Source organism: Ammospiza caudacuta, chromosome 33 (assembly GCF_027887145.1).
Source record: "Ammospiza caudacuta isolate bAmmCau1 chromosome 33, bAmmCau1.pri, whole genome shotgun sequence".
In the NCBI taxonomy this organism is placed as follows: Eukaryota; Metazoa; Chordata; class Aves; order Passeriformes; family Passerellidae; genus Ammospiza; species Ammospiza caudacuta.
Genome location: NC_080625.1, coordinates 262,692 through 288,099, shown reverse-complemented (window position 1 = coordinate 288,099; position 25,408 = coordinate 262,692). Strand labels below are relative to the sequence as shown.

General features: G+C 46.7%; 2 protein-coding genes, 1 non-coding gene and 1 pseudogene across 3 annotated transcripts; 2 read left to right on the top strand and 2 right to left on the bottom strand.

The window, feature by feature from the left end:
• The window catches only part of LOC131570177 (zinc finger protein 665-like), a 507,112-nt pseudogene extending 502,487 nt beyond the window's left edge, over positions 1-4,625 (top strand).
• A 1,462-nt stretch (positions 4,626-6,087) lies between these two features.
• On the bottom strand, positions 6,088-6,169 carry TRNAL-AAG (transfer RNA leucine (anticodon AAG)). Its single transcript has one exon. It is a non-coding gene; the product is annotated as a tRNA-Leu (tRNA).
• A 1,189-nt stretch (positions 6,170-7,358) lies between these two features.
• Positions 7,359-20,311, bottom strand: LOC131570295 (golgin subfamily A member 6-like protein 22). The gene is made up of 36 exons (XM_058822660.1): positions 20,227-20,311; positions 19,478-19,524; positions 19,186-19,203; positions 18,698-18,718; positions 18,488-18,508; positions 17,987-18,007; positions 17,814-17,834; positions 17,525-17,545; positions 17,399-17,419; positions 16,735-16,755; positions 16,300-16,320; positions 16,182-16,202; positions 15,770-15,790; positions 15,650-15,670; positions 15,521-15,541; positions 15,052-15,072; positions 14,901-14,921; positions 14,522-14,542; positions 14,248-14,268; positions 13,841-13,861; positions 13,616-13,636; positions 13,212-13,232; positions 12,841-12,861; positions 12,703-12,726; positions 12,160-12,348; positions 11,959-11,979; positions 11,549-11,569; positions 11,427-11,447; positions 10,824-10,844; positions 10,695-10,715; positions 9,863-9,883; positions 9,712-9,732; positions 9,569-9,589; positions 9,063-9,083; positions 8,945-8,965; positions 7,359-8,125 (listed from the first exon to the last, which is right to left on the bottom strand). The coding sequence occupies exons 2-36, from the start codon at positions 19,485-19,487 to the stop codon at positions 7,605-7,607; spliced, it is 1,392 nt and encodes a 463-aa protein (XP_058678643.1). The 5' UTR covers positions 19,488-19,524; positions 20,227-20,311; the 3' UTR covers positions 7,359-7,604.
• A 497-nt stretch (positions 20,312-20,808) lies between these two features.
• On the top strand, positions 20,809-25,197 carry RACK1 (receptor for activated C kinase 1). The gene is made up of 8 exons (XM_058822659.1): positions 20,809-21,044; positions 21,222-21,393; positions 22,645-22,792; positions 23,038-23,133; positions 23,232-23,342; positions 23,923-24,063; positions 24,466-24,576; positions 24,958-25,197. The coding sequence occupies exons 1-8, from the start codon at positions 20,936-20,938 to the stop codon at positions 25,021-25,023; spliced, it is 954 nt and encodes a 317-aa protein (XP_058678642.1). The 5' UTR covers positions 20,809-20,935; the 3' UTR covers positions 25,024-25,197.
• Positions 25,198-25,408: the final 211 nt, after the last annotated feature.

Genomic DNA, 25,408 nt, shown 5'->3' with positions numbered 1-25,408 from the left:
TCGGGCGGGAATTTTTCCATGAAAAAGGGAAAAAAGGAAAAAAAGGGGAAAAAGGAAAACAAGGGAAAAAAGGGGGGGGGGGGAAGGGAAAAAAAGGAAAAAAGGGAAAAAAGGAAAAAAGGAAAAAAGGAAAAAAGGAATTTTTCCCGGGCGGCCCCGCCCCCGCTCGATGGCCCATCGCGAGCGGCTGATGGTCCATCGCGACCCAGGGCTTATCGCGATTGTTGCCTTATCGCGACTGACGATGGTCCATCGGCATTGATGGTTTATCGCGACAGGCCCCGCGGCACCTGCATTCCCCGTTTTAACCCGAATTTCCCCTTTTTAACCCCAATTTCCCCGGTTCTAACCCCAATCCCCCTCTTTAAACCCAAATTCGCCTTTTAAACCCAAAATCCCCCCTTTTAACCCAAATTCCCGGGTTTTTAACCCAAATTCCCCCGGTTTTAACTCAACTTCTTCCCTTTTAACCCAAATCCCCCCACTTTTAACCCCAAATTCCCCGGTTTTTACCCAAATTTCCCCTTTCAACCCCAAATTCCCCACGTTTAACACAAATCCTCCCGTTTTGACCCAATTCCCCCCTTTTATAACCCCAATTCCCCGGTTTTAACCCCAAATTCCCCGGTTTTTACCCAAATTCCCCCTTTTTAACCCGATTCCCTCCTTTTTGACCCACGATATTCCCCGATACCCCACGATATTCCCACGATACCCCACGATATTCCCACGATTTTCCCTCCAGGACCCCCCCCCCCTTTCCCCCCTCTCCCGGGGGGGTCCCGGCGGGGCCGTGACGTCACAATGACGTCACTGACCCCCTCCCTCCCCTCTCGGTGCCGCCGCTGCCGGAGCCGCTCCCGGAGCCCCCCGGGACCCCCAAAATCCGCCCCCCCCCCCGGCATGGCCGAGACCCAGGTAGGGCTGGAAAAATTTTATTTTTAATTTTTTTAAATTTTTATTTAATTATTTTCCGGTTTTTAAATAATTTTTTCCCCCTCTTTTTGTCTGCTAATTCGGGTTTTAAAAGTTTGTTCGAAAAAGTTCCGTTCTAGGTTTATTTTATTTAATTTTATTTCATTTTATTTCATTTTATTTTATTTCATTTTTTAAAATTTTTATTTTATTTTATTTTATTTTATTTATATATTTATTTTATTTTATTTTACTTTATTTAATTTAATTTCATTTTGTTTCGTTTGAATTTATTTTATTTTATTTCTCTTTGTTCGTTTCATTTACTCTTTTTTGTCTTGTTTTGTTTTACTTTGCTTTACCTTAATTTTACTTTGATATAACTTTTTTATTTTTCTTTTTTTATTTTCAAATTTGTTTATCTCGTCCCACTTTATTTCATTTTATCTTTGTTTAATTTCATTTAATTTTATCCTTATATCATGACATTTTATCTTATGTTGTTTAATTAAGTTGTATTTTATTTTGTCCTAGTTTATCTCCTCTCACTTTATTTAATTTTACCTTTATTTCATTTCATCTAATCTTGTTTAACTTAACTGTATTTTATTTTCTATTATTTTCTTTAATTCCTTTTAATTTCATCGGGTTCTTAATTTTATTTCGGTCCGGTTTTTTTTTTTTTTAATTTCATTTTGTTCCGAGCGCTGAATTTCCGAATTTTATCTCCCACCATTTATTTCTCCCTGCGCTCTTTATTTTCTTATTTAAATTCTCTTTCTCATTCCGTTCCTTTGGGCGCTTTTCGGTCGTTTATTTTCGTTTATTTCCGTGAATTTTGGGTCGTTTGCGCCTCTTTCCGCCGGCCCCGCCCCGCCCAGGTGCCCGAGGTGCTGCAGGAGGTCACGGTGGGCTCCGAAACGCCCCCGAGCACCCCCGAAGGTAGCGACCCCAAATCCCCCCGAAATCAGCCCGAAATCCCTCCGAAATCCTTCAGAAATCAGCCCAAAATCAGTCCAAAATGCCCCCGAAATCCCCCCCAAATCGTCTCCAAAACTCCTCCCAATGTATCCCCAAAATACCCCCCGAAATCAGCCCAAAAGTTCCCCCTAATATCAGCCCAAATTCCTCCCCTCAAAATCCCCCCGGTTTCTCCTCAAAATCCCCCCGGCTTTTCCCCAAAAATCCTCCCCAAAATGCCCCCAAAATTCCCTTTAATTCCCCCCAAAATCCCTCCGCCTTCTCCTCCAAATCAGCCCCAAAATCCCCCCACTTTTCCTCCATAACCTCCCTAAAATCCCCCCGGCTTTTCCCCAAAATCCCCCCGGAAAACTCCCCCAAAATTCTCCCCAAAATCCCCCCGGGTTCTCTCCAAATCCCCCCCCCCCCCAGGTTCTCCCCAAAACTGTCCCAAAATCCCCCCGTTTCTCCTCAAAATTGTCCCAAAATCTGCCCCTGGTTCTTCCCAAACTCTCCCCCACAATCTCCCCTAAAATGCCCCCGATTCTCCCCAAAATTCTCCCAAAAAATCCCCGCAGCTTTACCCCAAAATTCCCCAAAATCCCCCGGTTTCTCCCCAAAACCCCGCGGTCCCCCCTGACCCCGTTTCCCCCCTCCCCAGGAGCCGCGGGCGGGGTCTGGGGGGGGGCCCGGCCCGGACACGGAGGAGGAGGAGGAGGAGGAGGAGGAGGAAGAGCGGCGCGACCCCTCCTGAGGCTCTGGGGGAACTGGGGGGGGTCCTCAGGTGAGAACCGGGGGGACTGGGAGGGACTGGGAGGGAACTGGGATCGAACTGGGGGAACTGGGAGGGACTGGGGAAGGGTTAAAGGGGAATTTGGGGTTACTGGTTTGTACTGGGAGGGAACTGGGGAGGGTCCTCAGGGGAGAACTGGGGAAGCTGGGATGGACTGGGAGCACTGGGAGGGACTGGGATCGAACGGGGCCAACTGGGAGGGACTGGAAAGGGTTAAAGGAGGATTTGGCGTTACTGGTTTGGACTGGGGGGGACGGGACTGGGGGAGTTTTTTCCCCTTTTCCTTGTGTTTCTCTGATTTTCACCACCATTTTTCCTCTTCCCCCCCCCCCCCCCCCGTTTTCCCCCTTTTCCTCCCCATTTCCCCCCTTTTTCTCCCATTTCCCCCCTCCCATTTCCCCCCATTTCCCCCCATCCTCCCCCCCCCAGACGACCCCTCCCGCAGCCCCTCCCCCTCCCCGCACCCCCCCTGCTCCCCGCCCCCTTTTGCCCCCCCAGCCGCCCCCCCGATCGCCCCGTCCCGCCCCTCCTGCCCCCAGTGCGGCAAATCCTTCACGTCGGGCTCGTCCCTGAGCCGCCACCTGCGCTCCTCGCACGGGGGCGGGGCCGCGCCGGGCGCACCTGGGCTCACCTTCACCTGCTGGCGCTGCCGCGCGCCCTTCCCGTGCGGGGCGGCGCTGCGGGAGCACCTGGGCGGCGCCGCGGGCTGCCAGCCGCGCCCGCACCGCTGCCGCGCCTGCCCCAAGCGCTTCGCCTCGGCGCGCTCCCTCCGCAAGCACCGGCGCACGCACCTGGACGGGGCGCTGCGCTGCCCCGACTGCGGCAAGACGCTCACGTCGGCGGCCTCGCTGGTCACGCACCGGCGCATCCACACCGGCGAGCGCCCGTTCCGCTGCCCCGACTGCGGCATGGCCTTCATGGCCACCAAGTCGCTGGGCAAGCACCGGCGGGCGCGGCACTCGGGCGGCTTCATCTGCACCGACTGCGGGCGCAGCCTGTCGTCGCACGCCGCGCTGGTGGCGCACCAGCGCATCCACACCGGGGAGCGCCCCTACGAGTGCCCCGACTGCGGCAAGGGCTTCGCGGCCGTCAAATCGCTCAGCAAGCACCCGCAAAACCTCGCTCAGCAAGCACCGCAAAACCCACCGGGGAGCGGCGGCGGCGGCGGCGGCCGGGCCGTGCGCCGAGTGCGGGGCGGGCAACGCGGCCTGCCCGCACCGGCGGTGGGTCGGTGGGGACAGCCCCGAAGGTGGGGCGGGGGTCCCGGTGATTACACGGGTGGTTGGGGACAGCCCCGAGGGGGTGCCGGTGTCACCATGCTCGTTAGGGACAGCCCCCGAGGGTGGGGAGGGGGTCCCAGAGGGTCAGCGACCCCCTTAGGGAGAGCCCTGAGTGTGGGGCGGGGGTCCTGCAGGCCCCTCAGGGAAAGCCCCTCGGGGGTCCCGGCGTCCCCATGGCCCCTTGGGGACAGCCGCGAGCGCGGGGGCGGGGGTCCCGGTGTCCCCTTGGCTGCTTAGAAACGGCCCTTCGGGGGTCCCGGTGCCCCCTCAGCCCCTCGGGGACAGAATCTCGGGGGTCCCGGTTCCCGTCCATCCCCTCGGTCCCGGCCCCTCGGGGGTCCCGGGGGTCCCGGTTCCCGTCCATCCCCTCGGTCCCGGCCCCTCGGGGGTCCCGGGGGTGCCGCGGCGGCGCCGCCCCGCGTGCGAGCAGTGCGGGAAGGCGTTCCGGGACGGGGCGGCGCTGCGGCGGCACTGGCGGGTGCACACCGGCGAGAAGCCGTTCGGCTGCCCCGAGTGCGGCAAGAGCTTCCCGCGCCAGCTCCAGCCTGGTCATCCACCGGCGCACGCACACCGGCGAGCGCCCGTACCCCTGCTCGGGCTGCCCCAAGAGCTTCGTGTCCCGCTCGGCGCTCATGAAGCACCTGCGGACGCACCTGCGCCAGGAGCCGCAGCACTGAGCGGGACGGAGAGCCCGGGGCCCGGGTTTGGGGGGCTGAGACCCGCGGATTTGGGGGGATTTGGGTGCTGAGCCCCCTGCTCGGGCTGCCCCAAGAGCTTCGTGTCCCGCTCGGCGCTCATAAGGCACCTGCGGACGCACCTGCGCCAGGAGCCGCAGCACTGAGCCCCAAAATCTGCGTGCTCAGCCTCGGGGATTTGGGTGCTGAGCCGAGCCCCAAAATCGGGGGGATTCGGGTGCTGAGCCTCGGGGATTTGGGTGCTGAGCCCCAAAATTGGAGGGATTCGGGTGCTGAGCCCCAAAATCGGGGGGATTCGGGTGCTGAGCCCGAGGATTGGGGGGGATTCGGATGGTGAGCCTCGGGGATTCGGGTGCTGAGCCCCAAAATCGGGAGGATTTGGGTGCTGAGCCCGAGGACTGGGGGGATTTGGGTGCTGATCTCCTGGGGGCACCGGGACCCCCTCGGGGCTGTCCTCAAAATCCCCCCTGGTTTCTCCTCAAACTCCCCTCGATTCTCCCCAAATCTCCCCCAAAATCTCCCCGATTCTCCCCAAAATTCCCTCCAAAAATCCTCCCAAAAATCTCCCCAAAACCCAAAATCTTGGGTGCTCACCTCAGGGATCTTTGGACAATTCTTGGGCGTCCACCTCAAGCATCGAGATTTTGAATTTTGGGTGCCCACCTCAAGGACTGATGGATAAATTTTGGGTGCCCACCTCAAGGACTGATGGACAAATTTTGGGTGCCCATTTTAAGGATCAATTAATGGAATTTAGGTGCCCACCCCAAGGATTTATGCACAAATTTTGGACGCCGACTTCAAGGATTTATGGAAAATTTTGGGTGCCCACCTCAGGGATTTATGGACAAATTTTGGGCACTGACTTCAAGGATTTATGGAAATTTTGGGTGTCCACCTCAAGGACTTATGGATAAATTTGGGTGCCCACCTCAAGGACTGAACGACAAATTTTGGGTGCTCGTCCCAGGGCTGGAGATGCTCCTGTACATCCAACTCCACTTTTTAGAGGCTAAAAATGCCCTTTTTTAAGTTTTTCATCACCAAAAATGTTCTGGTATCTGGAATGAAGGTGCTGGAGTTGGGGGCTCTCTGTTCCCCCGGGATTTTTTTCCATCTGGATCATGTTTTTATGAATTGTCCCAAATTCACGTTTCTCTCCCCAATTCCCCCTGCTCCAAAATGAGGTGAAATAAAGCAGATTTGGGATTTTAGGAGCGCGGGGCGGTGATTTGTTGGCTCGGGGTTGGGGTGGGAATGTGGGACCCCCATGGGGAGGGGGCTCCCCCAGGAACCCATCCCGGGGGTCTCTGGTGGGATTTGGGTGAAAGTCTCACATTTTGGTGATGCTGAGCCCCGTTTTCCCGGGGATAAACCCCAAAAATGGGTGGGAGGGGCTCCTCCAGATGTGCCAGAAATCCCAGAGTTCCACCCAAAATCGCATTGGCAGCGGTGGGATTCGAACCCACGCCCCCGCAGGGACTGGAGCCTTAATCCAGCGCCTTGGACCGCTCGGCCACGCTACCCCCAGCATGAGCCCCAAAAATTGAGGAAATCGGGTAAATTGGGCAAATTCATCAGTTAGGATGGGGCAGCAGAGGGGAAGGGTCTCCCTGGTCCTGCTCAGTCCCCCCCTCCGTGTTTTGGGGTGTTAATTGGGGTCACATCCCGTGAGTGGGAATTAATTAACAGAATTAACATAATTAACAAAATTACGGTAATTAACGGAATTACGGGAATCTGCCCCATTCCAGCGCCCTGGCGGGGGGGGTCCCTGTCCATGGAGGGGGTCCCGTTCCCCTCAGACCCCTCGATGGATCCAAGGATGGGGAAAATCGGGGGGACAATTCCCGGTCCTGCTCCCGTCCCCGTTTTTTCCTGTTCACCCCCCGCTAAATGCCCGAAATTCACCGTTTTCTCCTCAAAACTCCGCCTCAGACCCTCCCTCCGCACCCGGTGTCCCATCCTGGGGCTGCCAAAACTCAAAAACGGCCCCGGGGAGATTCAGCCCCAAAACCCCGGGACCAGGAGGGGCTGCGGGTGTCACCTGGCTGGCCCCAAAATCCCCGAGGTTTTGGGTCAAAACAGCCAGAAAAAGGAACACCCGCCCTCCGGAGGGGTTTAAATACTCGAGTTTTTAGGTCAAAACGGCCGGAAAAAGGAAAATATGTTCCGGTTTTGCAGGGTTTATTGCCGGGGGGGGGATACCGGGGTCATGGGGACAGGGGACACCCCATGTCCCAATGTCCCCATGACCCAGTGCCCGTCCTGCTCTGTCCCAGTGTCCCCATCCCATTCCCTGAATTCCGGGTCACTGCACATCGGAGGGGGAGTCCAGTTCCCTCAGATTCAGAACCAGAACCAGGACCAGGACCAGAACCAGGGCTGGAGGTGATGGCCTTGGAGGGGTCTGGGGGCACTGGGCAATGGAGACAATGGAGAGCTCCCCCAGCTCCAACAAGAACCAGGGCCTGAATCAGGGCCTGAACCAGGGCCTGAACCACGGCCTGAACCAGGGCCTGAACCAGGGCCTGAACCACAGCCTGAACCACGGCCTGAACCACGGCCTGAACCACGGCCTGAACCAGGGCCTGAACCAGGGCCTGAACCACAGCCTGAACCACAGCCTGAACCACGGCCTGAACCAGGGCCTGAACCACAGCCTGAACCAGGGCCTGAACCAGGGCCTGAACCACAGCCTGAACCACGGCCTGAACCAGGGCTAGAACCAGGGCCTGAACCAGGGCCAGAACCAGGGCCTGAACCACAGCCTGACGGTCTCCACTGAGGGGTTTTGGGATCACTGTACAATGAAAATCTCTCCCAACTCCAACCAGAACCAGGGCCGGACATGGTTTCATGGTCTCCATGGAGGTGTTTTTAGATCACTGAACGATGGAAATCTCCCCCAGCTCCAACCAGAACCAGGGCTGGAGGTGATGTCCATGGAGGTATTTTCGTTCACTGTACAATGGAGATCTCCCCCAGCTCCAACCAGAACCACGGCCTCACCTCTTCCCCTCCAAACTGCGCCGTGGGGAAGGCGAAGAGCGGCCGGGCCTGGCCGGGCCCATCGTCCCCGTCAAAGAAGGCCACGCGGCCACCGTCGTAGTCGAGGGCCACGCGCAGGTGGCGCGGGCAGCGTCCGGGCAGCGGCGTGGGCGCGGGCTCGGTCAGCGCCCGGCACAGGCCGCCCCAGCGCTGCAGGGCCCACACGCCGTCGCCGGGCGCGCAGGCCGCGCCGTGGCGCCGCACCGAGGCCCGGCTGACGCCCGCGGCGCAGAAGGGACCCTCGGCCAGGGCCACGGTCCAGGTGTGGCGGCCGCCGGTGAAGCCGGGCAGGCCGAGGGCGCACGGCGAGCACGAGAAGCGCTCGGGGCCCGGTTCGGGCTCGGGGCCGCCATAGGCCCAGCGGGCTGAGAGCGAGTCCGGGGAGAGAACGAGGCGAGGGTGCGCGGTGAGGGGGTCCAGGGTGACCTCGGCTGGGGGTTTGGGGGGCAATGATGGGGGGAAATATGGGGGGGAATAATGAGGGGAAGTGGAGGAAAAATGGGGGGGAAATGGGGCAGAAATGGGGGAAAATGGGGGGGGAAAATGAGGGGAAAAACGGGGAGGGGATGGGATGGGGGGGAAATGGTGGGAATGGGGGAAAAATAAACAGGGGAAAATAGGCAGAAATGGGGGGAAAAGGAAGGGAAATAATGGGAATGCGGGGGAAAATGGAGGAAATGGGAAAATGAGGAGGGGAAATGGAGGAAAAATGGCGGGGAAATGGAGGGGGGGATAGGGGGAAAAATGAGGGGAAAAAAAGGGACAATTGGGGAAGGGAAAAGATTGGTGGGAAATGGGGGGAAAAATGGGGGGAAATTTGGGGGGGAAAATGAGGGCAAATGGGGAAGAAATGGGGGGAAATAGGGGGGGAAATGAAGGGAAATGTGGGGGGGAAATGGGGGGAGAGAAATGGAGCAGAAATAGGGGGAAATTGGGGGGAAATGGTGTGGAAATAATGGGAGGAATGGGAGGGAAAATGGGGGGAAAAATGAGGGGAAAAAATGGGGGGAAAATGGGGGAAAACGGGGAAATGGGGAGAAAAAAAGGGGGGGAAATTGGGGAAAGGGGAGAAGGGAAAAGGGAAAAAAGAGGAGAAAAATGGGAAAGGAGGGGAGAAAAAGGGAGAAGGAATGACAGCAAAGGGGAGAGGAAAACGAGGGAAAAACAGGGAAAAATGGGATAAAAAAAGTGAAACCAGGCAAAAGTCCCAATTTCTGCCCCGTCCATACATGTTTCCCACAGGGACTCACCCACTTGTTCTTCGTCTTTCTCTAAAATGAGAGAATTAATAAAAAATCCTGGAATGGAGCAGAGCTGGGGAGGGAGGGAGGGAGGGAGGGAGGGAGGGAGGGAGGGGAGAAAACTCACGGTGCTCCTCGAGGCACCACCCTGCAGGAAATCAGAAATAATCATAAATAATGGCTGTGAGAGGTGATAAAACAGGATGGAAATTAAAATAGAATAAAAAATAAAGAAATTAAAATATCACAAAAATAACGGCAGTGAAAGGTGATAAAACAGGGTGGAAAGGTGAAATGGAATAAAAAAAATTAAAATAAATAAATTAAAATAAAAAAGTATTAAATTAGTATAGTAGTAATAAATAGTAATATTAAAAGTAATACATTAGTATCAAATTAGCAATAAATTAGTATAGTAGTAGTGATAACTAGTAATATTAAATAGTAATATTAATAGCAATAAATTAGTATAGAATTAGTAATAAATGAGTATAGTAATAGCAATAAATGGTAATACATTTGTATAAAATAAATGAAATAACACAAAAATTAGAAATAGAAATGAAGTAGAAAAATAAAGGAAATAAAATGGAATAAAACAGAAGCAGACCAGCCCCGGGCCAGGACACTCACAGATCCTCATTCGGGACTCCTCTGGAAGGAGAAAATTATTTGGGATTAATGAAGAAATTAAGGATTTAAATGGTTGCTTTAAATTAATTTCAAAAATTAATTTTTGCAGTGAAGGAAACAGAAGAGTTTCCCCCAGGACTCACCGAGCTCTGCGTTCAGCTCCGCTGGAAAGGAGGAAAAATGAGAATTTCCATGATCGGGCAGAAATTCCATTTCCAGAATTCCTGTTTTTCCAGAATTCCATTTCCAGCATTCCCACTTCTCCAGAATTCCCATTTTTCCAGGGCCACTCACCGATCTCTCTGTCCCGTTGTTCTGGGGGAAATAGGGCAAAATTCAGGGTAATGTTATCAAAACGTTATCACAAACAACAAATAAATAAAATACTTATCTATACATAGAATATTTAAATATTCAATAACATATCTATAATAAAATGTCTGATTCTGTAATGTGTTTGACTAGATAATATATTTAAATACATGATATGTTTTAAAAGATAATATATTTTAATATATAATATAGTAAACCACAGAATACAGAATACAGAATAGAATATAGAAAGTGTACCAATAGCTAAATAAAATTTAGAAAATACGAAATACAAATATATATAATATTTTATATCTATTAGAAATACATATTGTGTATATTCTATACATTACATATATCACAGAATTAATTATGGATATAAAATTAACATAGACTATATATAATTATATATAATTATATTATTAATAGATACTATGTATAATTAAAACTAAATACAATTACATATAATATATATTATATATTATATAATTATTGCATTAAAAATAAATATTCTAATGTATTAAATATATAAAAATTATATATGTATTTATGTATATATATATATACATATACACATATATATATGTGCACACATATCTATATATATTAGTGTATGTAATACTTTAATAAAACAGAGAAATAACAGACTTTATATTTATAAACCACAAAACCCACACTGGCTAGAACGCAGTAATTACGTTATTATTTATAATTTATAATTAATAACATTATAAATTACATAACTATTAATAAATATTTATATTATTAACAATAACGTAAATCTGCTCTGATCCATTCCCCGAGTTTCCCTCACCGAGCGCCTCCGAGAGCTCCGCTTTGAGGAGAAAAACCCAAAACTGCTCAATTTCATGGGGTCTGTGACCAGAATGGGCCCAAATCCCCAAATTCACAGAGTTTCAGGGTAGGGGAGGGGCACACGCACCGATCCTGGCGTCCCGGGCTCCTGAAATGGGGAAAAAGGGAGAAAATTCAAATTATCACGGAAAAAATTCCCATTCTGGAGGGAAAATTCAAATTATCACAGGAAAAATTCCCATTCTGGAGGGAAAATTCAAATTATCACAGGAAAAATTCCCATTCTGGGGGGAAAATTCAAATTATCACAGGAAAAATTCCCATTCTGGAGGGAAAATTCAAATTATCACAGGAAAAATTCCCATTCTGGGGGGAAAATTCAAATTATCACAGGAAAAATTCCCATTCTGGGGGGAAAATTCAAATTATCACAGGAAAAAATTCCCCATTCTGCGGGGAAATCCCGGGGTTAGGCCAGAAACAAAAATTCTTCTAAATTAAAATCTCAGATTTCAAATAAAAATAATTTGGATTATTATTGGAAAATGATTGGATTGTTTTCTAAGCCAAATCCCAATTTTTTATTAGAAATCCCGATGTTTAAATGGAAATAAGGAATTTTTAAAGCCAAGCCCCAAATTTTAACTGAAAATCCCGATTTTTAAATCAAAATTCCAGGTTTAAATCCTCCCGCCCCGGATTTGGCCAAATTTTGGAATTCTGGACTCACCCAGTGCCGCCCTGAGCTCCTCTGGAAACCAAAGGGAAATTTGGGGTTAATTTGGGGTAAATTTGGGTTAATTTGGGGGATTTTTCCTTCAGCTCCAGCCCAGAAATGGCAACTGAACCCACCGAGGTTTTTGTCAACTTCTCCTGGAAACAGGGAAGAAAAAACAGAAATAAAATAATTAAAAATAATTAAAAATAATTAAAAATAATTAAAAATTATCTCATGGGTTCTGTATTATTACTATGATGATGATAATTATTATTAGTTTTATTTTTACTTTTATTTTACTTTAGATTATGGTTATGATTATTATTTTTATTTTATTTTTATTTTTAGGTTATTATTATTATTATTATTATCATCATCATCATTATAAATTTTAGAATGTTAGTTTTTATTTTCCTTTGACTTTTTTAATCACCATTATCTTTACTATTGGTTTCTGGCCATGAAAAAAACCTCAGAAAATGGTCAAAAAAAGGAGTTTGTTTTTCTTTTAATGGTTAAAAAGGAAAATTCAACAATTCCTTACCAGCTTCTTCTGTTATTTTACCTGGAAAGAGACAAAAAATCAGGAATTTCCATTGGGCTCTGGGAATTCCGGGGATTTGGGGATTTTGGGGGAATTTTACCATCATTTATTGCACCCAATTTGGGGGGAAACGGCCCAAAAATCAGCAGGAAAATGGGGGAAAAAAGAGAAAATTTGGGGCTGGGGACGGGAACGACTCACCCGGTTCTGCTGCTTCCTCTTCCTCCTCTTCCTCCTGTTTTTCCTCTTGTTCCTTTTCCTCCTCTTTTTCCTCTTTTTCCTCTTCCTCTATTTCCTCCATTTCCTCTTTTTCCTCTTCTTCTTCTTCCTCTTCCTCCTCTATTTCCTCTTCCTCTTCCTCCTCCTCCTCCATTTCCTCAGGGGATTCATCTGAAAAAAGTCAAAATCCAAGGAATTTTGGGGCTTGGAAAAAATAAAATAAAATAAAATAAAATAAAATAAAATAAAATAAAATAAAATAAAATAAAATAAAATAAAATAAAATAAAATAAAATAAAATAAAATCCATACGGGCACAAAACCAGTGATTAAAAATTCCAAAAAGTTCTTAACATTATATAAATATGTTATAAAAAATAATGTATAGAAAATGTTATAGAAACATGTAAATAATGTTATAAAAAAATAGAAATAATGTTATTTATGTGAACACAGCAACTCTGAATTCTGTAAAATTCCGTAAAATTCCATGAAATTCCCCAAATTTCAGAGAACCCCACGCACCAACGTCCCCGTCCTTCTGCGCCTCTGCAAAATACAAACAAGAAAAAAAGGTAAAACCCAAATTACCAAATTTAGTTATGGAAAAAAAAACCCAAAATGCCCAAAATCCTTTTTGGAAAGAGAACAAAAATCACTCACCGAGCTCCTCCCTGAGTTTTCCTTAAAAAGAGGAAAATTAAATTATTTTGAATTCATGTTTTCCCTTCCCAAGGGAATTAATAATAACAATAAAAATAAAAACAAATTATTAAAAATAAAAATAAAAATAAAATTAAGAATAAAAATAAAGATAAAAATAAAAATAAAACAATAAAATAAAACAATAAATAATGCAAAATCCCCTGAGCCGGGCAGAGACTTTATCCCTCTTAATTCCCATTTTTTAAACATAATTTGATTAATTTTGGGATGTTTTTGCCCAGAATTCCGAGCCCAGGTGGCAGCAGTGACATCAGAATTGTGAATTCCCAAAATCCCAGGGATTGCCCCCAAAATCCAGCGGCACTCACTGATCACAGCGTCCTGCTCTCCTGGAAATGAAGGAAAAAGGGATTAAAAATGGGATGAAATCCTCAGTTCCTGAAATTTTAGTCAGGAAAATTAAAAAAAAAAATTAGTTACACCCCTTAACTCCAAAAACTTCAATTTTCATATTTAATTCAGGATAATTTAATTTTAATTCAGGATAATTTTAATTTTTTAATTCAGGATATTCCAAATTGGGGTAAATTTTGAGTTTAGAAATGGGGAGTTGTGCCCCAAAAATGAAGTTTTTTTGGGGCCCAGAAATGGAGTCTGAGACCCCAAAAAAGGGGGTGTTAATTGTTAATTCCCAATTAAATCAGATTAATCAGTTCATTCCCAATTAAATCAGACAATTTTGGGGAGAGAATTCCCCTTTTCCAGAACTTACGTGCTGCCGATTCCTTTTCCTCTGCACAAAAAATGAAATTATTGCCTCGTTAGCACCATCAATTAATTAATTATTCCCATTAATTATTATTTCCCATTATGACAACATTATTAACAATTCTTTCTCCAAGATTTCCCTCCCTCCTCCAGGAATTTTTTCCCCTTATTTTTCCCCAAATTCCCCTTTAATTAAGATTTTTCTGCACTTTAATTAATTGGAACTCACCCAGCAGTTCCTTCAGGTGCCCTGGGGGGAGCAGAGGGAAATTAATTTTTAAAAGATTAAAAATTAAAAATTAAAATATTAAAAATCACTAATTCATTAATATCATTAAATATATGGATGGTTTTAGTCAATGCAGGTTTATAAATATAAATTGGTTTTGTTGCTATAAAAATATAAATATAAATATAAATATAAAGCATCAATGACATATAAAATATCGATATAAACTATCCATATAAAGATACAAGTAAATATAAATTTAGATTATAAGTATAAATATAAATATAGCTTATATAAAATTTGCAAATTATAAATAGAAATTATATATTGTTATGAATATGAATACGAATATAAATATAAATATAAATATAAATATAAATATAAATATAAATATAAGCATGACTTACTGATCTCAGCTTCATTTTCCCCTAAAGAAATAAGAAAAATTAAAATAAATATTAATTTAAAAACACCTAAGATTGAAACAATTCTTAAAAAATTGAAAGAAATCTAACAGCATTAAAATTAACTATTGGAAAATCAAAAATCATAAATAATTGCTAAAAAAATCTAGAAAATAAATTTCCTTCTGCTTTCCTCACCCCTAAAAATTATAACACTGAAAAAAATACAAAAATCCTAAAAGTCCTAAAAATCCAGGAGCTGCTCCTGAGTACTCACAGATCTGGGTGTCCCGGGCCTCTAAATAAAAAATAATATTTATAATTGTTAATTATCATTATAATTATTTTTCATTATAATTATATTTTTCATTATAATATTTCATTATATTTATCATTGTAATTACCTGTATAATTATTTTTATTATTATAATTATATTATAATTACAATTAATTACAGTTATGTCTGAATATTACCAGTTTATATTTATGATGCACTGTATAATTTCAGGTTTTCACCTTATTATTTTTTTCATATCAAATATTTTGTATTTATTTCAGGTTTTGCCCCTCCAAACCAAACAAAAATCCAAATTTTCCCCCCAGACCTCCCGGATTTTGGTGGAAAATGCCCCAAAAAAAGGAGAGAAATTCCTCACCCAGCTCGGCCTCGTGCTGCTCTGTGGGGAGAAAGGGGAAAATGGGAAAAAAGGGAAAAAAGGGAAAAATGGGGATTTCAGAGTTGGCATAAAATGGGAATTATTCTGGAATTGGTAAAAATTGTTCCATCCTGGAAAATTCTGCACTTACGAATCTTTTTACTGAAGACCTCTGCAAATGGGAAAAGAGGAAATTGATGGTAATTAAAAATAATAGAAATAGAGATAGAGATAGAAATAAAAATAGAGATTAAGATAGAGATAGAGATAGAAATAGAATAAAATATAAACAAAAAGAAATAAAAAAAAGAAATAAAATTAAAAATGAAAATACAAATAAAGATAGAAATCGAAATAGAAATATAGATAGAAGTAAAAATAAACAAAAATTAAAATATAAATAAAATAAAAACAAAAATAAAAATTAAATACAAATAAAAATGAAAATAAAAACTTAATAATAAATAAATTAGTACTAAAAATAAAAAGTAAAAAGAAACATAAAAATAAAAATAAATTAAATAAATAAATAAAAATAAAATTAAAAATAAAATAAAAATAATTAGTCCCCAGTGCCAATTTTCCCCAATTTCCCCCCAAAATGAACAGGATCAGCTCACCCACATCGGCCGTGAGTTCCCCTGGAAATGCAAAAAACGCAATTTTGACCCAAATTTCCATTTCCGCAGCCCCAGCCAGGGGAATTTGGGGTTCCCGGGGGATTTTTGGGGCAGAAACCCCAAACTCACCGATTTTCGTGTGCCGCTCCCCTGGGGGGAAGGGTCGGGTTGGGTTATTCAGGATTAATGAATGAATCATTAAGTAATGAATTATTAATTAATGAACTGTTCATTAACGAGGGGACTCACCGAGCTCCACCGTGAAGATCCCTGGAACCAAAAACGCCGTGAATTCCCCCAAATTCGGGGCCACATCTTCATTTCCCATTTTTTCCCTTTTTTTTTTTCCCCTTTTTTCCCCTTTTCCCCCTTTTTTCCCCCTTTTTTTCCCCTTCCCCCCCCTTTTCCCCATTTTTCCCCATTTCTTCCCTTTTTTCCCTCTTTTTTTTTTCCTTTTGTTCCCCTTTTTTTTCCCTTTTTTCCCCCAAATTCATGCCCAGCCCCCCCAGCCCTGCAATCCTGGGGGATTTCCCCCAAATTCTGTGGAATTTGGATTTTTTTCCCCAAACCCTCTGGAATTCAGGGATTCCCCCCAAACTCTCTGAAATTGGAGGATTTTGCCCCAAATCCCAGTTCCCCCCCCGTTCCCTGGGGCACTCACGGATGGTGGCGTCGCACTTGGCTGAGGGAAAAAAAAAAAATTAAAATTTAAAATCCAAATAAAAAACCCTCAAAAATCGGTGTTTTGGCTCCTTTTCCCCATTTTGCCCAAAACTCACCCAGCTCTGCTCGGAGCTTCCCTAAAAACAGAAATAAAGTGAATAAATTGTAATTACGGGATTGAGCCTGACCAAAAATTAAATATAAAATTAATATAAATTATGTTTGTCATTAATATAATCAAATTTTCCATAAATATTCAAATTTTACCATAAATAATTAATTAAAAATCTGTTACAAATAAATATATTACATTTTAAGTGTGGGTATAATTTATTTTAATAATTAGTACGGTCAAAATATTATTGATAGAGCCCCAATAATAATTTCAAATATTGTGATTTTAATAGAATTAAAATTGATTAAATTTATGAATTGACAGACTTTTATAAATTATAAAAAAAAGAGGAGGAATTGGGGCCGGGCAGCTGCAGGGGAGGAAATTCTGGGGAATTTGGGAATTTTGGGGAATTTTGGGGAATTTTGGCACTTACGGAGCCCGGAGTCGCGCTCAGCTGTGAGAAAAGCACCAAAAATCATCAAAAATCACCAAAAATTACCATTAAAGCACCAAAAATCATCATTTTTGGGCTTTGCTCCACCTCCCCCCTCCCCAAAGCCAAAAAATCTCCAAAAATTCCCAATTTTCCTCCCAGTAAAGGGAATTTCCAATTTCCTGCTGGTTTTATTTATTGTTTGATCACCAAGAAATTGAATTTTTCAGTTTCTCTCGGTTCTTGTTCCCCATTTTCCTGGTCAATATTTGTAATTTTCACACATTTTTCCATTCCTGACATTCCCTAAGATTTACTGGGTTTTCAATAAATAAATGAATAAAATAAATAAAATAAGATAAATAAAATAAGTTTATAAATAAATAAAAATAGAAATATAATAAAAAATAAATAAATAGAAGCTTAAAATAAAAACAAAATTTAAAAATAAAACAATAATCAAAATAAATAAATAAATATAAAAATAAAAATGAATCAATAAAAGAACTAAAATAAAAAATCAATAAATAAAATAGCTACAATTAAAAATCTATAAATAAAATAAATAAGTAATTTTATTTCTAACTTTATTCAACCACAGCACTAATTAATAATTACCAAAACACCCACAAACCCCCCAAAAATGTGAATTAAATCTCCATACCCAGCATTGCTGTGAGCCTTCCTGTGGGATGAGGGAAAATGGGAATTAATGCAGGAACTGACCCAAAATTGGGCACTTTGAGCCCCAAACCGTCGGGGGAGGAGGAAAAGATTTCAGAAAACTCACGGATCTCAGCGGCGAGCTTGGCTGGGGAGGAAAAAAAGGAAATTTTGGGGTTTTTGGGGTTTTTCTCTGTGGGAAATGCAGAAATTTGGGTGAAATTTGGGGGAAATTTTGGGAAGTACAGGGAGAAATTCAGGTGAAATTTGGGGAAAATTGGGGGAAAATTCAGGGGAAATTTGAGGAAAATTGGGGGAGATAATTTGATTTATTTCCTATTTCCCCCAGGCCAGGATCAAGTTTTGCCCCAAAAATTGAGTTTTTTAGCCCAAAAGCAGCAGGGAACGGCACTCACTGATCTTCCGGTCGCGTTCCTCTGGGAGGAAGAGGAAAAAAGGGGAAAAAAGCAGGAAAAGGAGAATTATGAGAAAATTCCTTCATTTTGTGATGGTTCCGAGGCGGTCCCAGGAATTGGGATTTTTCCCCCCAAAATTTCCTTTGAAATGAGGATTTTGGCCTTGGACTGACTGAGTTTGGCGCTGGATTCACCTAAAAAAAAAGGAAAGAAAAATAAAAAACAGGAAAGAAAAAATAAAAACAGTCTCAATTCACTCAAAATCCCAGGATATAATAAATATGAAAAAAATTTTAAAAAATCCAAAAAAATCCCCAAATCTTCCCACCCTCCTTCTCTCCAGTTTGAGGGATTTTCTTTTTTTTTTTTTTTTAAATTTTTATTTTACATCCCCCCTGCAATCCTAAAAATAGGGTTTATTAAGGAAAAACCAGCCCTAAAACCACCTAAAAATGCACAAAATTTTCTAATTTTAATTTTTTTAGCCGTGATTTGTATGACTGAGGCCTCAATTTTAATTTCAATGGGAAAATTCCCATTTTAAGCACAAATTTGGGGTAAAAGTTCCCGTTTAAAGACCCAAACTGTTCATTTTAGGGAGAAACTGATAATTTTGACGCCAAATCTTTCATTTTTAGGCCAAATCCCTCATTTTAATCCACAGAATTCCTTACCCAGGTCCGAGGTGAGTTTGCCTGGAAGCAAAAAAATAAAAAAGAAAAAAAATTCAAATTATTTTGAGGTTTTTTAGGTCTGGATCCGTCCCCAGGGCCCCAAAATCCCAAATTTTTCAGGAGCAGCCCCAAAAACCTCCCGGGGACCCCAAAATTGATGGAAAATGTTGGAATTTCTTTTTTTAATGGAAAAAAGGAAAAGGAACTCACTGATCCTCCTGTCCCGCTCCTCTGGGAAGGGAGAGAGGAAAAGGAAATCAGAAAATGGGGGAAAAAGGGAGAAAATAAAGGGGGGAAAGGGGAAAAATAAAATGGAACAATTGGGCGGGAAAGGGGGAAATAAAGAGGGAAAATAAAGGGGAAAATGTGAGAAAATAAAGAGGAAAAAAGGGAAAATGGGGAAAATAAAAGGGGGAAAAGGGGAGAAACAAAGGGAGAAAAATGGGGAAAGGGGAAAATAATGGGGGAAGTAACGGGGGGAAAGTAGGAAAATAAAGGGGAAAAAATGGAGAAAATAAAGGTGAAAATAAAGAGGGAAAAGGGGAGAAAATAAAGGGAAAAAAAAAAAAAAGAGAAAAATTGAGAAAATAAAGTGGAAAAAAGTGGGAAATAAAGGGGAAATAAGGGTGGAATTAATTGGGGTTGATTGAACACAATGTTCTGGAACATTCCAGGGGGAAAAGAGGAAAATCTCTCACCCAGAGCTTCATTTTCCCCTGGAAAAGGAAAAAAAAGGAACAAACTGGGTCAGTTTGGGGGAATTAAAGCCCAGCTCAATTGAATCTGAATATTCTGGGCTATTTTTTTCTACCCCAAAAAATTTCATTTCCACCAAAAAAATATCAATTTTCCCCCCAAAAAAATCCATTTCCACCCCCCCAAAAAAATCAATTTCCAACCGCCCGAAAAAATCAGCTTTCACCCCAAAAAATTCATTTCCACCCAAAAAGAATCCATTTGCACCCCAAAAAAAAATCAGTTTCCACTCACCCGTCTCCATCCCGTCGCTGCTCGCAGCCAGCCTCGGCTCCCTCAGCCTGGGGGAAAAAGGCCAGAATTGGGTCAGGAATGGGTTTTCCAGGGAAATCTGGGAATTTTGGGAATGTTCAATCCCTGGGGAGGGAGGGCAAGGGAGGAATTTCCCAATTTCCTCAGGATTTCCCAATTTCCCCATAACATTTTGTGCCCATTTTAGTGCTCATTTTTGCCCAGAAAAAGGTACCCGGAGCGTCCATAACTCTTTGTTTTTATTGTCTGATATTGTCCTAATCCAAATTGTCCAAATTGTTACTACACTAATTATATTATATTATATTATATTATATTATATTATATTATATTATATTATATTATATTTTGTTATGATACATTAAATTTCATTACATTAGATTTCATTACATTATACTTCATTACATTATACAGTATTATATACTGACTTAATTATATATTTACTATATACTCAGTTATATATTTACTATATACTTGATCATAAATGACCATTATACTGTATTGTTTTGTACCAGTATTTTAATGACAATTTCGTTACTATTAAGCCTCTAAAATCCCAAACCCAGCAATCAGCGTTTTTCACAAATGGGATTTCTGGAGGCCCCCGAGGCCCCGCGGGGCTGGGCCCGGATCGAGTTCCCACCCCGTCCCCAAGGCGCCTCCAGAATTCCCGTTTTTGGGAGTCCTCCCCCAAATCCCCAAATCATCCCCAAATATGGGTCAGCACTCACCCAGAGCAGGGTTTGGGGTGGAATTTTGGGGCTTTGGGCAGGGGTTTTGGGGCCCGCAGCCTCGGAGGAGCCGCGACAGCTGAGCTGGAACTGGGCCCAGTTCCCAAATTGGACTGGGAGGAGGATCCCGAAATGGGCACGGAGGGAATTGGATCCTAAACGGGATCCTAAACGGGATCCTAAATTGGGATCCTAACTTGGGATCCTAAATTGGGATCCTAACTTGAGATCCTAAATTGGGATCCTAAATGGGGATCCTAAAGGGGGTCTGGGCCTGCAGTGAGGGCAGGGGGCAGGCCAGGACACTGGGGGAAACTGGGGGACACTGGAGGGACATTGGGACCCTCTGGGGGACACTGGGACCCTTTGGGGGGACACTGGGATCCTTTTGGGGGACACTGGGACCCTTTGGGGGGACACTGGGATCCTTTTGGGGGACACTGGGATGTTTTGGGGTGACATTGGGAGGTTCCCCCTCAAATCCCCCCTTTCCGTACAACGCCCAGAGGGCGCCGCCATAATTTCCATGCCGACCGCCATGTCGCCGTACGGTTTCACGTCACTTCCGGTTCCTCCGGAAGCGCCACCGCCTCTTTCCGCCCGCGCAGGCTGAGGGGACGGAGGGGCCCGGGCCGAGGCCTCCGCGCATCCGCCGCCATCCCGCGGATCCCGCCGCTCCCGCTGCCGCCCGCCGCCGCCATCCGCCGCCATGACGGAGCAGATGACCCTGCGCGGCACCCTGAAGGGCCACAACGGCTGGGTGACGCAGATCGCCACCACGCCGCAGTTCCCGGACATGATCCTGTCGGCCTCGCGCGGTGCGGGACCGTCCGGGAGGGGTCTGGGGGCTGCCGTGAGGGGCGAGAGGGCGGCCGGGAGCGGGGGGAACCCGCGGGACGGGGCTGGGCGGGATGAGGAAGGGTCAGGGGGTCCCTGAGGGTCTCTGGGGTGACCCCAGTGGGTGTGTGACCCCCTCCCCGTTGCCCCCTCCCCAGACAAGACCATCATCATGTGGAAGCTGACGCGTGACGAGACCAACTACGGGATCCCGCAGCGGGCGCTGCGCGGGCACTCGCACTTCGTCAGCGACGTGGTCATCTCCTCCGACGGGCAGTTCGCGCTGTCCGGGTCCTGGGACGGCACCCTGCGCCTCTGGGACCTCACCACGTCAGTTTGGGGTGAAATCCGGGATTTTGGGGGTTTTGGGGCTGCGGTTAGGGTGTCAGGGTCATCTCCTCCGACGGGCAGTTCGCGCTGTCCGGGTCCTGGGACGGCACCCTGCGCCTCTGGGACCTCACCACGTCAGTTTGGGGGATTTCAGGGGCTTTGGGGGATGAATTTGGGGTGAAATCCGGGGTTTTTGGGTCAGGGCTGCTCGCCGTCCCTCTCCCGATGATTACAGCTGAGTTCCCACTGATCCCCCCGGGGCTCTGAGGACAAGTCCTGCAATGATGATGGGAGACACCTGGGCCAGCAGCCCCGCGGGGGTTTTTGGGGATTTTTTTGGGGATTTCAGGGGGTTTTTGGGGATTTTTTCGGGGTGTCCATTGAGGGGATGCAGCTGGAAAAGGGCCGGAATTTGTGGGGTCAAACTCTCCTCAAATCCCCAAATCTTCCCTGAAACCGCTTCGGTCCAGTTCCCACTGATCCCAATTCTCACCGAGTCAATCATTGCACGCCTCTTTTCACTCCATTTTATGGCTGTTTTTTCCAATTTATGGATATTTCACCCAATTATGGACATTTACCCCCAATTCCCTTCTGTTCTTTAACATTTTATGGCTATTTCACCCCAATTTCTGGCTGTTTTTCGCATTTTTATGGCTGTTTTTCCCAATTTGTGGATATTTCACCCCAATTCCTGGGTTTTTTTCCCAGGTTATGGATATTTCCCCTGGTTTCTGGGGAAATTCTGGATGGCTGACCCTGCTGACCCTGCTCCTGGCTGGTTTTTTTCCCATTTTACAGCTATTTCACCCCAATTCCTGACTGTTTTTCCCATTTTAGTGGCCTTTTTCCCATTTTTGTGGCCGTTTTTCCCATTTTTTGGCTATTTCACCCCAAATTTTCCCTCGCAGGGGCACCACCACGCGCCGTTTCATGGGGCACACCAAGGACGTGCTGAGCGTGGCCCTGTCCCCATCCTGCCTGTTTTTGTGGCCATTTCCCCCATTATTACGGCTGTTTTTCCTATTTTTATCGCTGTTTTTCCCAGTTTCCGGCTGCTTCACCCCAAATTTCCCCTCAGGGGCACCACCACGCGCCGGTTCGTGGGGCACAGCTGAGCGTGGCCTGCTCCCAATTCCCAGCTGTTTTATCCCAATTTAGGGCCATTTCCCCTATTTTTACAGCCGTTTTTCTCATTTTTTGGTGTGTTTTTCCCGTTTTTTGGATGTTTCACCCCAAATTTCCCCTCAGGGGCACCACCACGCGCCGGTTCGTGGGGCACACCAAGGACGTGCTGAGCGTGGCCTTCTCCTCCGACAACCGGCAGATCGTGTCGGGCTCGCGGGACAAAACCATCAAGCTCTGGAACACGCTGGGCGTCTGCAAGTACACCGTGCAGGTGGGGCGGCGCTTTGGGGTCAGTTCCGGGCATTTGGGGGCATCCTCACCTGTCCCTCACCTGTCCCTCACCTGTCTCACCTGTCCACAGGATGAGAGCCACTCCCAGTGGGTGTCTCCCACCTGTCCCTCACCTGTCCCACCTGTCCCTCACCTGTCTCACCTGTCCACAGGACGAGAGCCACTCCGAGTGGGTGTCCCTCACCTGTCCCTCACCTGTCCCTCACCTGTCTCACCTGTCCACAGGACGAGAGCCACTCCGAGTGGGTTTCGTGCGTTCGCTTCTCCCCCAACAGCAGCAACCCCATCATCGTCTCCTGCGGCTGGGACAAGCTGGTCAAGGTGAGACCCCGTCCAGGTGAGACCCCCGAACTGGGCACGCCTGGGCACACCTGGGAGCCCTGGGATTGTCCCCCCTGACCTCACCTGTGCCCCCCCAGGTGTGGAACCTGGCCAACTGCAAGCTGAAGACGAACCACATCGGGCACACGGGGTACCTGAACACGGTCACCGTGTCACCTGACGGGTCACTGTGCGCTTCCGGGGGCAAGGTAAGGATGGGACACACCTGGGGACAGGTGACACACCTGGGGACAGGCAGGGATACACACGGGGTACCTGAACACGGTCACCGTGTCACCTGACGGGTCACTGTGCGCTGCTGGGGGCAAGGTAGGGATGGGGACACCTGGGAGTGTCCCCAGTGATGTCCCCAATGTCCCCAGGACGGGCAGGCCATGCTGTGGGACCTCAACGAGGGCAGGCACCTGTACCTGTGTCCCATCGGGGGTGTCCCTGTGTCCCCAGTGATGTCCCCAGTGATGTCCCCGCTGTCCCCTGTGTCCCCAGGACGGGCAGGCCATGCTGTGGGACCTCAACGAGGGCAGGCACCTGTACCTGTGTCCCACGGGGGTGTCCCTGTGTCCCCAATGTCCCCAATGATGTCCCCAGCGATGTCCCCAATGTCCCTGACGATGTCCCCAATGATGTCCCCAGGATGGGCAGGCCATGCTGTGGGACCTGAACGAGGGCAAGCACCTGTACCTGTGTCCCACGGGGGTGTCCCTGTGTCCCCAGTGATGTCCCCAGTGATGTCCCCAGTGATGTCCCCGCTGTCCCCTGTGTCCCCAGGACGGGCAGGCCATGCTGTGGGACCTCAACGAGGGCAAGCACCTGTACACGCTGGACGGGGGGGACGTGATCAACGCGCTGTGCTTCAGCCCCAACCGATACTGGCTGTGCGCCGCCACGGGGCCCAGCATCAAGATTTGGGTACAGAAATGGGGAAATTGGGTAATGGGGTAACGGGGTCAGAGCGGGGCCGTGATGGACGCGCTGCGCCTCAGCCCCAGCCGGTACCGGCTGTGCGGGGCCCAGCATCAAGATTTGGGTACAAAAATGGCATTTACGGGATTTATGGGATCGGGATAATGGGATTGGGATTTGAAAGGGAAAGGGATAACGGGACCAGGATAACGGGATTGGGATTGGCATAGCGGGGTTGGGATCCCCCCGTGCCGTGATGAAACACCGAATTGCCTCCGACCGCTCCGTGGGGAAACCCAGAGGCTGTTTCTGAGCTACCCGGGCTGGGGGATCCAGGTGGGATCTGGGCAGGATCCAGGTGGGATCTGTGCAGGATCCAGGTGATTCCTCACCTGTTCCCACCCGCAGGACCTGGAGGGGAAGATCATCGTGGACGAGCTGAAGCAGGAGGTGATCAGCACCAGCAGCAAAGCGGAGCCGCCCCAGTGCACCTCGCTGGCCTGGTCGGCAGATGGGCAGGTGAGGAGGACACCTGGGCAGGGGGCACTCACCTGGGCAGGGGACATTCACCTGGGCACCCTCACCTGGCCAAGGATCATCACCTGGGCAGGGACCACTCACCTGGGCAGGGGACATTCACCTGGGCCACATGGGGACCCTCACCTGGGCACCCTCACTTGGGCTGGGCACCCTCACCTGGGCAGGGTGGGACATTCACCTGGGGACATTCACCTGGGCACAGGACATTCAAATGGGGTCCCAACACCTGGGCAGGGGGAACCTTTACCTGGGGACCCTCACCTGGGGACCTGGGGCTGAGGCCAGGAGTGACCCCAAGGTGACCCCGGGATGACCCTAAGTGACCCTTGAATGACCCCTGACCCCTGTCCTTGTCCCCAGACTCTCTTCGCCGGCTACACCGACAACCTGGTGCGGGTGTGGCAGGTGACCATCGGCACCCGCTGAGCCCCGATCCGGCCGTTTTTCACCCCAAAAACGTCAATGAATGGTTGAGGCCCAATCCTGCCGTTTTTCACCCCAAAAACGTCAATGAATGGCTGAGGCCCAATCCTGCCTTTTTTAACCCAAAAATGTCAATAAATGGCGATTTTTGGAGCTGGAGTTGCTGCGTGTTCCTGATGGGATTTTGGGGCAAAAAACCTCAGAAAGGGGGAAAACGGTGGTGACGTCACTGGGGTGGGATTTGGGGCTGTTCCTCGTTAAATTAATTTTTAAAAACCTCAAATTAATAAAAAATCCAAATTAATTAAAAATACCCCAAAATTGGTCTGTGTAAGACATGAGGAACCTAAATTAATTTTAAAAACTCCCAAATTAAATAATTGCTAGA